Source organism: Wyeomyia smithii, chromosome 2 (assembly GCF_029784165.1).
Source record: "Wyeomyia smithii strain HCP4-BCI-WySm-NY-G18 chromosome 2, ASM2978416v1, whole genome shotgun sequence".
Taxonomy (NCBI): Eukaryota; Metazoa; Arthropoda; class Insecta; order Diptera; family Culicidae; genus Wyeomyia; species Wyeomyia smithii.
The window spans coordinates 103,257,865-103,271,148 of record NC_073695.1 but is presented as its reverse complement, the minus strand read 5'-3'; the positions used below and the strand labels follow the sequence as shown (position 1 = coordinate 103,271,148).

The window sequence follows — 13,284 nt, the reverse complement described above, 5'->3', positions numbered from 1 at the left end:
TGTAGGTTATTTCCTGCTAATATGAGTTCAAGTCCATTTTTTTGGTTTTCCTTGGTTCGCTTCAGGTCTTCAGTATCGAAAAAGCTTCCATCAGAATCCAGGAAATGTTCCAAGATATCACCGAAGGTGATGCTCGAACCTCAAACGGATTTTGATCATCTTGACATTTGTTGTCAAATGAACCAACTGCAGTTCCGGCTGCAGTTTATTTATCCGAATCCTCACCAGATGAGCTTTCATCGGTTCCGTACATCATGAGATTTTCCAACATCGACATTTTTGGAACTGTTCACATGAACATACACTTCTGAATTGCGAAGGATTGATGAATTTCCACAGCAACGAATAACAACACGTCGACAAGCACTATAGCATCAACATGACAATGTGACTGACATGCGGTTACTTTTCTTTTCGATGTCGAATGTAACGGCAAGTCAGACACACTCAAGGTTTTTATCATTAAATCAATTATTTCAATGGTTTTTACAACGTAATAAGTGCAGCCTAGTATTCAAACTATATTTTAGCATGAATATTGTCAAAATATTTCATGTTAAATAAGTGATAACTTAGCGTGAATAGAATATCTTTCGAAACTGTTTTCTCGATTTCATATTTTTACAGATGGGACTGACTTGCGGTTACCGGCAGTAAATTGCAATAAGAGCATGCACTTGTATGTTAGGGGCTATCAACATTCCACGTGGACGGGTTAAGGAAGGGGAAGGAGGGGTTATTTGTAAAATTTCCTCGTTCCATACAAAATCTACAGCATTTATATCAGCGATTGTCCACGGAGGGGGAGAGGAAAGGTTCAAATGTTCAAAAATCTGGATTGTGCATTGCCCCTAACGTATTACCATTACCAAAAAGGAGGGTGGTCCAGGTAGCCGAAACTTTCTCGCCAAATGTGCCATAACTTCACTTACCATTCACACGTACGGTGGCATTGACGGACACGTTCCCAATGGCGTTTCCGGCGTAACAGCTATACACGCCGCCATCGTCCAGCGTTGCTACCGGCAAAATCAGCGACCCGTTACCGAACAATTTAATGCGGCCATTCTGTACGTACTGGTTGTTAAATTTCCACATAATGCTTGGTATCGGGGCTCCTGAGAGAAAAACGAATAAAAAAATTAAAGTTGTAACCTTTTTATGTTTGTATTTTTTTGCTTTTAGTGATATTTTTTTAAATTTACCGCTTGTAAGTTATAAGGCTTACGTCGATGACTTTTGAGACATTGCATAGACGTTTCTATGGGCGAAAGATGCCATTTCGTGCTATTGGTTTAGTGTTTTGAAACACGACTCATTTTCAGAGCTATTGAAAAACACTAATTTGGGCAGGTATTGATGAATACAAATATTTTTAGAGCCAAAACGGTTTGTTTGATCGGTGTGACTTCTTGCGCAAAGTTGTAGATAATAATTTTGTCTTTCTGAAATAAATAAACACTCTGAAAAAACTTCTTTTTTTATCAAAAGCTAAAAGAAAGATTATAAATTAATTATCTAAAGAAGCTCATTTGTCATAAAACTGATTTTTTATAGCTTAGCTTAGCTTAGTTCTGACTGTACATATCAATGGTTGCTACTCCGTGATGGGTCCGAGCCATTCAAGATGCACAATGAATCAACTGAAGAAACGACTGGGAGTGGCCATTCCTCCTCACTGTGCATCATTCAATGACCCGATGTTTTATGGACCAATAATGGCGCCGGCCACGTCCTTACAGTCAGTTGGGGATATCGTCAGTTTCGTGTAACAACGGCACATTTCAAAATTTTTTATTTTGGATTTTGATGTCAAACGATGCCAAACGCGGTTCAGTTTTATCTCATAAAAATTTGTTTCAAAATTAACAAAATATCTAGAGTTATAAGTAGATTTGTTTTTGCGATTCACATTAAAAATATACTTCAAAAGATGGTAGAAAAGAGATTTAAACTCATACAACTTGCTCATTATATGTATATAACAGACTCAAATAGGTTGGGTGAGTAGGAAAAGTTTAAAAATTTGAGGTTTTCGTGAAAAGGAAAATGATTTTAAACGAAAATTTTCGAACACGTTTCGCTCGGACCTATAAATTTCCTGTTATACCAGTGCCGCACGAAACCTACAATAGGGAAGGAATGTTAGAATGCAGTCTTTGCTTTGTTAGAGACCGAGTATACCTCTGCATCCCTACAAAGACCACGGATGGGAGTTTTGTTAGTAGGGTGGGTTACCGATCAGGATTCACTTTGATAAGTGATATGATCATAATTCATTTAGTAAATTATAACAATATAATAATAATCATTTACTTATAAAGTGGGATGAATAAAAATGTATTGAAATACAATAAGAAAAATAAGAATATGTAAATAAGATTTCGGTTGACTTCCTTTCAAAGCTGAAACTTTCAAATTTTTGACGCACAACATGCAAAAAAATAGTAATAAGAAAACATTTGAAAAACAAATGGAGAGTGTGCGTTATGGTTTGCTGAAATAAGATAGATGAATTCATATGAAACTAGTTTATGTCGATAGTGGTTGCTCTGCTGCTTTCTGCGGCTAAAAGAATATATATTGAATTAAGCATATAATTCATTTAATTAATTATAACAATAAAATAATAATTATTTACCTATAAAGTGGGATGAATTAAAATGTATTAAAATACAATAAGAAAAAAAAGAATATGTAAATAAGATTTCGATTGACTTTCTTTCAAAGCTGAAACTTTCGAATTTTTAACGTACAACATGCAAAAAAAAAGTAATAGGAAAATATTCGAAAAACAAATGGAGAGTGTGCGTTATGGTTTTCTGAAATAAAATAGATGAATTCATATGAAACTAGTTTATGTCGATAGTGGTTGCTCTGCTGCTTTCTGCGGCTTAAAAAATATATATTGAAATAAGTTATTACTATTACATTGCAGTGCTTGCTCAGATGTGTTGCTCCCTTCTCTAACCATTCACTACTTAGAGTCATCGGTACAGATAATTCACACATTATATTACATAAGCTCACACCAATTTCAACGCAGTTCTAATTTCCTGACAAAAATGCACACCATTCACCAATGAAATTTGTTACGGCCCAAAAACATACAAGGAAGAGCTTTGATAGCATTTTTCCACATCTGAAATTATAATGTGCATGGGTATAATAAAAAATGTTACGAAAAAAAATAGTAAGTGAACTATTATAAGAAAATCCACGAAATGTCAACGGTGGTTGTTGTGCTGCTTTCTGTGGCTGAAGAAATTAATTTAAATAAATTGTCAGCATTGGGAAGAAAACTTAACACTATATACTTCGTACGTAAACCGGTGGCAACGATAGAATTTATTTCTTCAATTTTCAGCCATGCTCTTTGGAAACAGATGTCTATATGATTCTTGTAACTTTCTATACGACGCAAGAGTTGCCTATTAAATAGAAAAACTGGCAAAGCTCCAAGTAATCAAATCCATATGATTTTATAAAATGTAGATACACGCCAAATCTCAAATCGTCAATGTCTCAAATTTGTTGTCAAAGCGCTCAAAAATAACACATTTGTTCAAAACAGTGGTGTCGGGTCCACCTGTGCAACATGTGCACTGCACAGGTATGTACTTTGTTCTCTAATACCCACCAAATATATGCAATTATCGAAATATAATAAAATATATATAAAAAAAAACAAGTAAGCATGCTAGCGAGACTCTTCAATTCAAAGCTTGAAACACTTTGGTTTGAAAAAGAACCTACACAAATGACAGTGCACATGTAATGTAATGAGCCACGCGCCGCCCCTGGTTCAAAAGCTAAAAAAATCGCTAAATTAGAGCAAAAGTTTTCGGTTAGCCGGAATATTCACGTAAGAAAACACACGCTTTGCGCCCCCTCGCCACTAGTACCTATAGCTAAAAGGCACGAAAAGAAACGGGTAATAAACTCGTTCTCACACTTCACACGCACACAGTCGCACAGCGCCTACTCACCAACCACCGAGCAATTGATCAAAAAAGCAAGGAACCATTCAAATATTACATAACGCGGAATTTGGCAATTTTCATTACCCACCCACCCCCATGTAACGCAATTCTACATGTTTGCCACATGCAATATAACGCTTCGCTGTATACCCCCCCACCCCTGAGCGCGTTATGTATTATTTGAATGATCCCCAAGACTCCGCATAGACTTCACCACATCTGCACAGACACACAAACATAATTCGAAAAAGTGAGCCCGTACGTCAGAGAATCGACAAGGCACCCACCGTTAAGGCAACTGTCACACCAAAACGATCAACGGTAATGCAAAATTATACAGCTCGCCCGTTCTGACGTTGACAGCCGCCCAAACGGCTAGCGCCCCGCCGACTGCATACAGGCTCTCTATTCAGGAACAACACAAGCTAACAATTTTTTTTTTTCATTCTCAACCAAAACTTAATTCACGTACACAAATGCGCTAAACACTGTACTCATCATTAATTGGAATAATAATATCAGTATGTTTTTGGTAATTTTAGTACTTATCATGAAAGGCCACATGGAGCCCTAAATCAAAAACATTTTTCAGTGCCACAGTTACTCGTGGTACATGCAAAACATCACCAACACCAATACTCCTTTTCTTTCCTCCAATCCTTTGATCTCCGTCTCTCCTACGATGCATGGAAATATTGCGAGGGCGTTGCGCATACGTGCAAGCAGCAGCAAAAGGTAGGGAACCTGTATGTGTATAAGCTGCCAAGCAAATGGCTTTGCCACCGCTATTAGGTGATACGTGCTCCCGTACCAGGGATACCAAATGTGCAGATTTGTCTGCAAAGCGCAGATTTTTGGAGTCCGTGTGCAGGTATTTATTGATTTGCAGATATTTGCAGTTTTTCCACGGTTTCTGCAGATTTTTGTTAGAGTCTCCTTATATTTGCACAGATTTTCCTTAAATGTGTGCAGACTTTTACAGACTTTTACTCGCGCGAGTGAAATTTTTTCGGATCACGGATACATTTTTATCAGATTTCGAGCACATTTTTCCGGTTTTTCGGGCAGTTGCAGACATTTTTCAAAAACATCTGGCATCTCTGTCCCGTACACAACACACACTAACACCACGAAACTATGAAGACGCTTATCAATCTCAAAATTTTCAACTTTTATTAATGATTCTGCGGACTTCGATTTTCACTAATAGCCACACTTTCACTCTCAGCGACATGGTGCTCTAATCTGATTTAATCGCACTTGACTCCGATGGCCTTACTTCCCGAAAACTATGTATTTTTTCTTTTTATTCACGAGACGGTTATTTTTCAACTTGTACGGGCTTAACAGTGTTGCCGATCCATAAAACTGATTTTTTTATAGAAACTACAAAAGATTACCTGAATATTGCAAAAGAAATCAAGAATAAAAAAGTTATAACTTGTTTGTTTTTTTTTTATTTTCACTGGTAAGTTTTTTTTTTTTTGAAAGGATAAAATTAACAAAATTATTATTTACTAGGGTTCGCAATTTTCCCGGGAATTGATTTCCCGGGATGAAAAAAATCATTTTCCGAGAATTCCCGGGTACCGAAAATAAAAACAAAAAATTAGCAAAAAGGGATTCAAAATAAATTTGATTCATTAAAGGTAACAAATAAATAATCGTTTACAATTTAATTAGCAATTCGCATGTAAAACTAATTGAAAAAAAAACAAAACATATATTAGTTCAGAAATTTGCGATCGACTTTTGTTGCAAATATTTGCAGAAGAAATGGTTTCAGGATTTTCATGTCGTCAAACAATCACTTTAGATCCGCTAACAATTTTACGTTAGACCAAGATAATGTAATTTCTTCTGTGAAGCTTTCCTTAAGTACGTTAAATCAACGCTGGTGTTTGAATTCTGGAATACTTCCAAATCACTGATTTCAGCTCTTGCTACATTTTATTAGAAACTGCAGTGTCCAATTCTCTTAAATTGTTCTAGAGAAAAGTAAGTGTTAGGCAGTCAGGCAGCTGAGGCAAATCATCGCTATATTTGGTACGGCATTTTTTGAGCAAAATATTTTTTCGGGATAATATTTTCTATATACTGTTACAAATATTTGCTCAAAGCTCTGTTTGCTTGAACGTTAGCAAAGCCTCTTAACACATTCAAACTAATTTGGAGTTGTTCTCACCATTGACCAAAATACAAAATCGTAAGGGACCTAGGCGTAGTCTTAGACTCCAAACTTACATTCGTAGAACATAATAACACAATAATCAACAAAGCAAATAGTATGCTGGGCTTTATAAAACGCTTCGGCCATAATTTTCAGGACCCATACACAATCAAACTATTATATATTACATACGTCCGACCAATTCTGGAATACTGTAGCATTGTATGGAATCCCTATATTGCCACACATGAAGAACGCATCGAATCTGTCAAAAAAAAATTTCTTTTGTACGCGCTTCGTAAGCTAAATTGGACTGCATTTCCCTTACCATCATATGAAGCACGTTGCATGCTTATTAGGGTGGAACAAAAAATAAATGTTAGCTCCCATGCACTTTTCGTGTTTTTTATGGGTCCCATAACAACTGTGTAACTTTTCAGATCGATCGGTGAAACGCCCGATTTGCGCCCGATTTTCAAAGTTTCCATACGATTTTATATGGGATAATCCACTTTTCCAATACTTATTCTCTAGAGATGTCAATTTGGCTCTTAAAAAAATATCAATGCATAATATTCATTGGAAATTTTCCTGGGAAAAACTCTTCTGAAGACCGTAAGGCGCTACGGTGCTTGTAGAAACAGCTATTCACCCCAAACTGATTGATTGTCTGACGGACGGATCTAGCAACACTGCTACAGTATGCTGCTATTGCAAACTTGCTTAAGTATGAGAAATAATTTCGCGTGAAATTATTTTTCAAAGTGTGATTTTTGCTCATAGTATCTTGAGGCAAGCCTCCAAGATAAATTAAAGCGATATTATTTATTATCACATGGTTGAATTTACAACAGCAGCATGCTGCAGCAGTATTTCTAGTAAAATTCAATGGTGACCCGTTTGTCAGATATTCAATCAGTCTGAGGTGAATATCTTTTTTCACAAGCAAGGTAGCACCTTGCAGTCTTCAGAAGAGTTTTTTTCCAGGAAAATTTCCTATAAATATCATGTGTTGATATATTTTTAGGAGCCAACTGGACATCTCTATAGAAAAAGTTTTGGAAAAGTGGTGTTTCCCATATAAAATCGTATGGAAGCTTTAAAAATCGGGCGTTTCACCGATCGATCTGAAAAGTTACACAGTTGTTATAGGACCCATAAGGAACACGAGAAGTGTATGGGAGCGAAAAAATAACACCGTCGCTTTTTTCCCATATAACCGTTTCCCAGTCTAATGCTTATAGACATACAAGCACTTAAGAACGCCGCGAACTTTCAATGCTTTACTTTATCAATGACATTATTTCTCAACGCGTGCAATCTTGTAAACTATTATCGCAACTAAACTTTTTGCACCCAGTCGTCAATTAAAAAATTGTAAAATATTTTCGGAAAACTCTCACAGAACTAACTACTCAAAAAGTGGCTCAATAAGTCGCATGATGCGTCACTATAATCAGCACTGCGAAAATATCGAAATCAAATCAAAAAACGACTAACTACTGGAAATAATGTATAGAATATAAGAAAACATTGTATTATTATAACTGTAGTCTACATTTGCTTGACGAAATAAATAAATGAATAGATAGATTAGAAAACTATAGTAAACTTTGTGGAATTTTTCAAGGAAATCGGGAATCCCGGGATCCCGGGAATCAATATTTCTGTTCCCGGGATCCGGGGATCCCGGGAGAAGGTATTTCCCGGGAAATCGTTCCCGGGATTGCAAACCCTATTATCTAAAGTGCAATAAAGCATTGAAACGTTGGGCATTGAAAAAATAAAATCGTTTTAATCGCTCAATGACTGTAAAGCCGTGAAAAAAACCTCATTCGCGAACAATTATCTACAACTAGGCCAATCAAACAAATGATTTTGGCGGATATTTTTATTCACCAATAGAGCGCTTTAGGTAATCATCAATACTTTCCCAACATAGCATTTTTCAATAGCTTTTCGTGGAACATACAGCTTTACAAGTTTATGAATAGTTTAAGGAATCACTTTGTGACACTAGCAGTCACTTAATTCAACATGTCCCCATCCAAATCAGACTGACGTTACTATTTTAATTCTCCAAAGTTCAATAGAAGAAACTTCTTCACTAAATAAAAATCATCGATCTTTTTCAAGCCACAATATAGCCTCCTTGTGGACCCAAACTGTTAAACCTGAAGCTAGAATCTAAATAACTTTACGGCTTATTTTTGAAAACAAGGATGCTCTTGCAAATATTGTAGCTCAGTGTACAAATTCAGAGTTCCCTCCCTGCACTCACCTGACACCACACAGTGCAGCATAATCGGTTGCCCTTCGGCTAGTACCAGCTCGGCCGGTGGAGTCTGTATGAACTTCGGTGCTTCAGATTCCGTTTCAATGACTTCGTTGTTGACAATCATCCTGGCCGGCCGGGACTGCACATGACCCATGTCGTTCTTCGCCATACATTCATAGTGGCCAGCGTCTGTCGCCGTGACCTCGTCGATTCGCAGTGACCCGTCTGGCAGCACATTGATTCGGTTATCGTCCGAGTGAATTTCGTTCGTGTTTAACATCCACACAATTTCCGGTCGGGGATCGCCAACGGCTTTGCATGTGAAAACTGCCGTCTGGCCGTCGATTATCTCGATATCTCGAGGTTCGGTCACAATCTCCGGTTTGGCTGCGTGGGAAGAGAAAACGGATTTGAGAGAAAGTGAAAAAGAGGCAAGAATATGTACATTGATTCAATATTCATTCGGTGCTGCACTGAAATGTTTCAAGGGTCAACAAATGTGGACATAAACGCTCGCTGATAAGAGTTTCGTTTAATAGCCAGAATCAAAACACAAATAAGTACGCTTCTAGGACGAAGCAGAGAATAGAAAGCAATAAGAGATTCGTTCAAATGCTTTTCCACCATAGTAGAAGTACGTTACTGCTATACAACTTATTGCTGCTGAGAAGTATACTCATGTTTACTCGTAGGCTCAGAAATCACATATCAGGCTTCAATTTAATATCGCAAATCAATAACTCATTCCTAGAGGTAATGAATTTAGTAAGGCAATTTTACGAATAACAGCTCTGTCTGTAGCCGGCAGCCACTTGTCATTTATTGTGATCAATCGGCCATAGAAATGTTACCACATGGGTCAGAATTCGTGAAACGGATCACTAAAAATCGCGATGTCTAATTTTTTCAAATAAGTATTAAAAACTTCAGGAGTTTCACTCGGGAAGTTGATTTTCCAATTTTTATTGAATTTGAGTAAGTTTACAAGTTGTTATTGTCATTTGAAATTTAGCTTTAAAAATTATTAAAAAAATTAATTAAATAATTAAATTATTATTAAATTAAAAAACAGACATAGCTTTAAAAATATTGCATAGAATTTGATGAAATTTTCACAGCAGATGCATCCTAAGTTGTAGTTCACGAAAATATTTTTTTTGGAGAAAAAAATATTTTTTCAATAGTAACTATTTAAAACAATATGTTGAAAATCTATGTTCTGGGGCACTGAAAAATCTGAAAAAAAATTACAAGTATTTTTGACGAAATTTCGAAACTGCCCTGAAAATTTCGCGGTGGTGATATTTTTTTATCAAAAGATATGGGCCTTCAAAGTTATTGCCAAGCGCATTTTCAAGCGTGAAGCGTGTGAGCAGTACTACTATTGACAATCCCAGTTTCAGTTATATGCAAATATTCTGTAAGGTTTGTAAAATTAGTTTAATAGAGATGATTTTTAGTCGCAAAACAGTCAAAATATGCTTAGTCTGTTACCCAACTTAATAATGAAGACAGTATATTTTATGCCCCTTACAACTCGCAAGCCTACCTACACATTTTACGAAAAAAATATTGCAAAATTTAGTTGGGGGACAACCGTACAGAACGCATCAGCGGGTTAAGATCGCCCGTGCTATTACTTTTAGCCATTATGGTGCACTTTTTGGTATGAGAACTGAAGAAAACTTGGTTAAGGAACATTTTTCGCTTGAAAAATGCGTTGCGGCACCAACTTTGAAGGCCCATATTTTTTGATCAAAAAATATCACCACCGCGAAATTTTCAGGGCAGTTTCGAAATTTCGTCAAAAATACTTGTGATTTTTTTCAGATTTTTCAGTGCCCCAGAACATAGATTTTCAACATATTGTTTCAAATAGTTACTATTGAAAAAATATTTTTTTCTCTAGAAAAAATATTTTCGAAAACTACAACTCAGGATGCATCTTCTGTGAAAATTTCATCAAATTCGATGCAATATTTTTAAAGCAATGTCTATTTAAAAACAATTTTGACCTAAATTTCAAATGACAATAACAACTTGTAAACTTACTCAAATTCAATAAAAATTGGAGAATCAACTTCCCGAGTGAAACTCTTGAAGTTTTTAATACTTATTTGAAAAAATTAGACATCGCGATTTTTAGTGATCCGTTTCACGAATTCTGACCCACATAGCTATGGTTTCACTTCAAAAAAATAACAAATTCTCACAAGCGAGTTTCACCCTAGCATATTACCAACATTGTAATAAATATATTCTGATGCCCTAATATAGTGTTATGAATGTTTAAAATACTCCTAATTATTAAACATGCATCATATTTCATCTAGTCGTTTTTTAAAGTTGACTTCGTCAATCAAAACTCAACATTCTTTTATGTATTTGTTGACCGGGTCATACGTGATGTTTGCCTCAGTAAGTGCTTAAGCCTAAAGTATAAGCGACAGTAACAAAACTGTTTAAGAATTTCTACATTTTTTTTGCATTAAAAAAAATTCTAATAAGAAAACTTTTTTAATAAGTGATCACAAACATTTTACCTAGAGTATATTCCCTGCGTACTATAAAGTTAAATCCCTGTTACTTACTGCAATGAAAATCGTCCTCGGCTAGATTGGCCACCAGTCTGCCAGCGAGCGTTTCCGGCGTTCCACAGCCTGCAGTAACAAGCAGTGTGCTGCTCGAGTTCCGCAGCACCCTCAGGAACCACAATAACGAGCAGTCGCATTCCAGTGGGTTGTCGTCCAATCGGAGACGTTTCAGTGCCGGTAGAGCCTCGAAGGATCCCTCGGGAATATGCCGGATGTGGTTGCCGAACAGGAATCTGTGGACAAGTAAAAGAACGAAAAAGTGAGTGTGGGGTGAAGCAACTACCGAAACCACGAAACAATGCTATCGTTGTCGGTTCTAGGCCGCACTGCCGCTTGATGGGTGGATGAGGTTACCGGTCGGTGTGATCGGGGAGCATGTTTTCCGAAGGATTCAGTATTCTAGAACAGTTTGAGTTTGAGCGTAGTCTGATTGACATTGGATTTTGTTTGCAAAAAGTTTCAACTTTCGTATTTATTTTGTTTCAAATTAATTTAAATCGAAAGATTTAGCTGACCTAGCAGAATGCAATTTGTGTCACAATAATCGTAACTAAGTATACAACATTCGTGGTAGTTGCTGAAAATCAGCTTGTATTTAACACTTCGGCTCGGAAATCTAATGCCGAAGCAAACTGCATACTGATTTATTCTTTTAGACGGGAAATTTCAGCCTAACCTCCTTTGATAACGAAGGGTGACTATGTAAATATGGCTTTCTTACATTTTTTTTTTTTGAATATTATTCATTCCTCTCATGGCTTCTGTTGCTTATACAAAACAACTACACGGAAAGTATTAAAGCACTTGCCTTGGTGTTGTTCAAACATTTGATGAATTGTATGTCTTTTGAAAGCAGGTCTGATTTCTTTTTTTTATTTTGTTTCAACGAGTTCTTCTTTGATAACATTGTTTGTTTTCTACGACATAGTTTTCACGCCATGGTGATTCATAGCTACGTTTATCATACGCTCTGCTAGAGAAGGAACAAAAGAAGCAGTTATATCCTGGAGCTATTTTGTTTTGAACCTCCGCTTAATCCCCTTTTGCATGACTTCAGCTTACTAACTGGAACCTTGTGCGTCCCAACACAATTGTGAAAAGATTGCGATGCAATGTTTTAAATAGTTAGGCGATTTTCATATAAACAAGCATTTGATCAGAAAATTAATTTCAACAGTTGTGCATGTAAAGACGATGCCTGCGAACGATAGAAGATTACAATTTTTTTTGCTTAAATGTACCGTTTATTAAACTATTGTTAATTAGGATTCTCTTCTAGTACACTTCTGAAAAACAAGCATCGTGAATTGAAAACGTGCTTCCAAAACGTTTCATACACTATCAGTAAACGTTTCGTTAAATTACCATGTTACAGTGCTTTAAACTTTAAACTGGGCTTAAGTTTCTTTTCGATTTATTATTTAGTATCACAAGCAGTTCCTTTGCAAATAATCTAACCATTCTTTGTAACGTTAGTAAATTAGGATACTACAGATAAATATTATTCTGCTTGAATCATGTAGTGTGCTTTTATTTTATTTGCAACAATTAATGTAAGTGAGTAAAATTTTTCTTCCTGATCTTTTGTTTTCTCATGTAATCAAGAATCGCCAAATAGTGTTGCAAAGTACTTCTATATTCCACTAGCCCAGCTGAGAACCAATCAAACCAACGGTGAACCAAAAAACAAAGCAACATTTAAACAAGCTTAAATTCAAACACAAAATTATTTAAGCAGTCTAAAAACTACGAAAAAATATTACAAAAATAATTAATTGTACCTTCATGATAACCATGACTTCCATTTAAACGGCTTTTTGATGCTAAACACCAATCAAGTACTCTGAAATCCCCACATGGAAACAAACCCGTTCCTGTTTTCATGAATAAAAAATGAAAAAGTCATGACTTTTGCTAATAATATTATCATGAAAACGGTAATGATGATGAACGGCAACGAATGCTTTCGTGGAATCAGAATATAGGGTAGGGAACGTATTCCGCCTGTGTATTGAGACTGTTCTCTATCTTTCTCTCTGGCAGAACTTATTTTCAGATTGTAAAACCAAGTTAGCAAACTTTAACAATAATCAATTAAAGTTACCAATCGAGGGACACTATTCCAATCACCCCGAACCTATTTTAAGCAGTTTCCATCTGTTTTGCAGGCTTTTTTTTACAGCACCCGAAATGGCTCCTGAAATGCTGCAATATAGGTCGATTTGTTCCGATTGATATTTATTCACAGATTTCTTTGTG

The 13,284-nt window shown here is 36.1% G+C and overlaps 1 protein-coding gene across 2 annotated transcripts in view; it reads right to left on the bottom strand.

Moving 5' to 3' along the window:
• LOC129723539 (peroxidasin) overlaps positions 1-13,284 on the bottom strand; it is a 248,700-nt gene that overhangs the window by 102,626 nt on the left and 132,790 nt on the right. For both annotated transcript variants that reach the window (XM_055677818.1, XM_055677819.1), the window contains exons 5-7: positions 11,023-11,258; positions 8,435-8,818; positions 933-1,118 (exon numbers count right to left, since the gene is read on the bottom strand). In XM_055677818.1, coding sequence (XP_055533793.1) covers positions 933-1,118; positions 8,435-8,818; positions 11,023-11,258 — 806 coding nt within the window. The remainder of the gene's footprint in view (positions 1-932; positions 1,119-8,434; positions 8,819-11,022; positions 11,259-13,284) is intronic.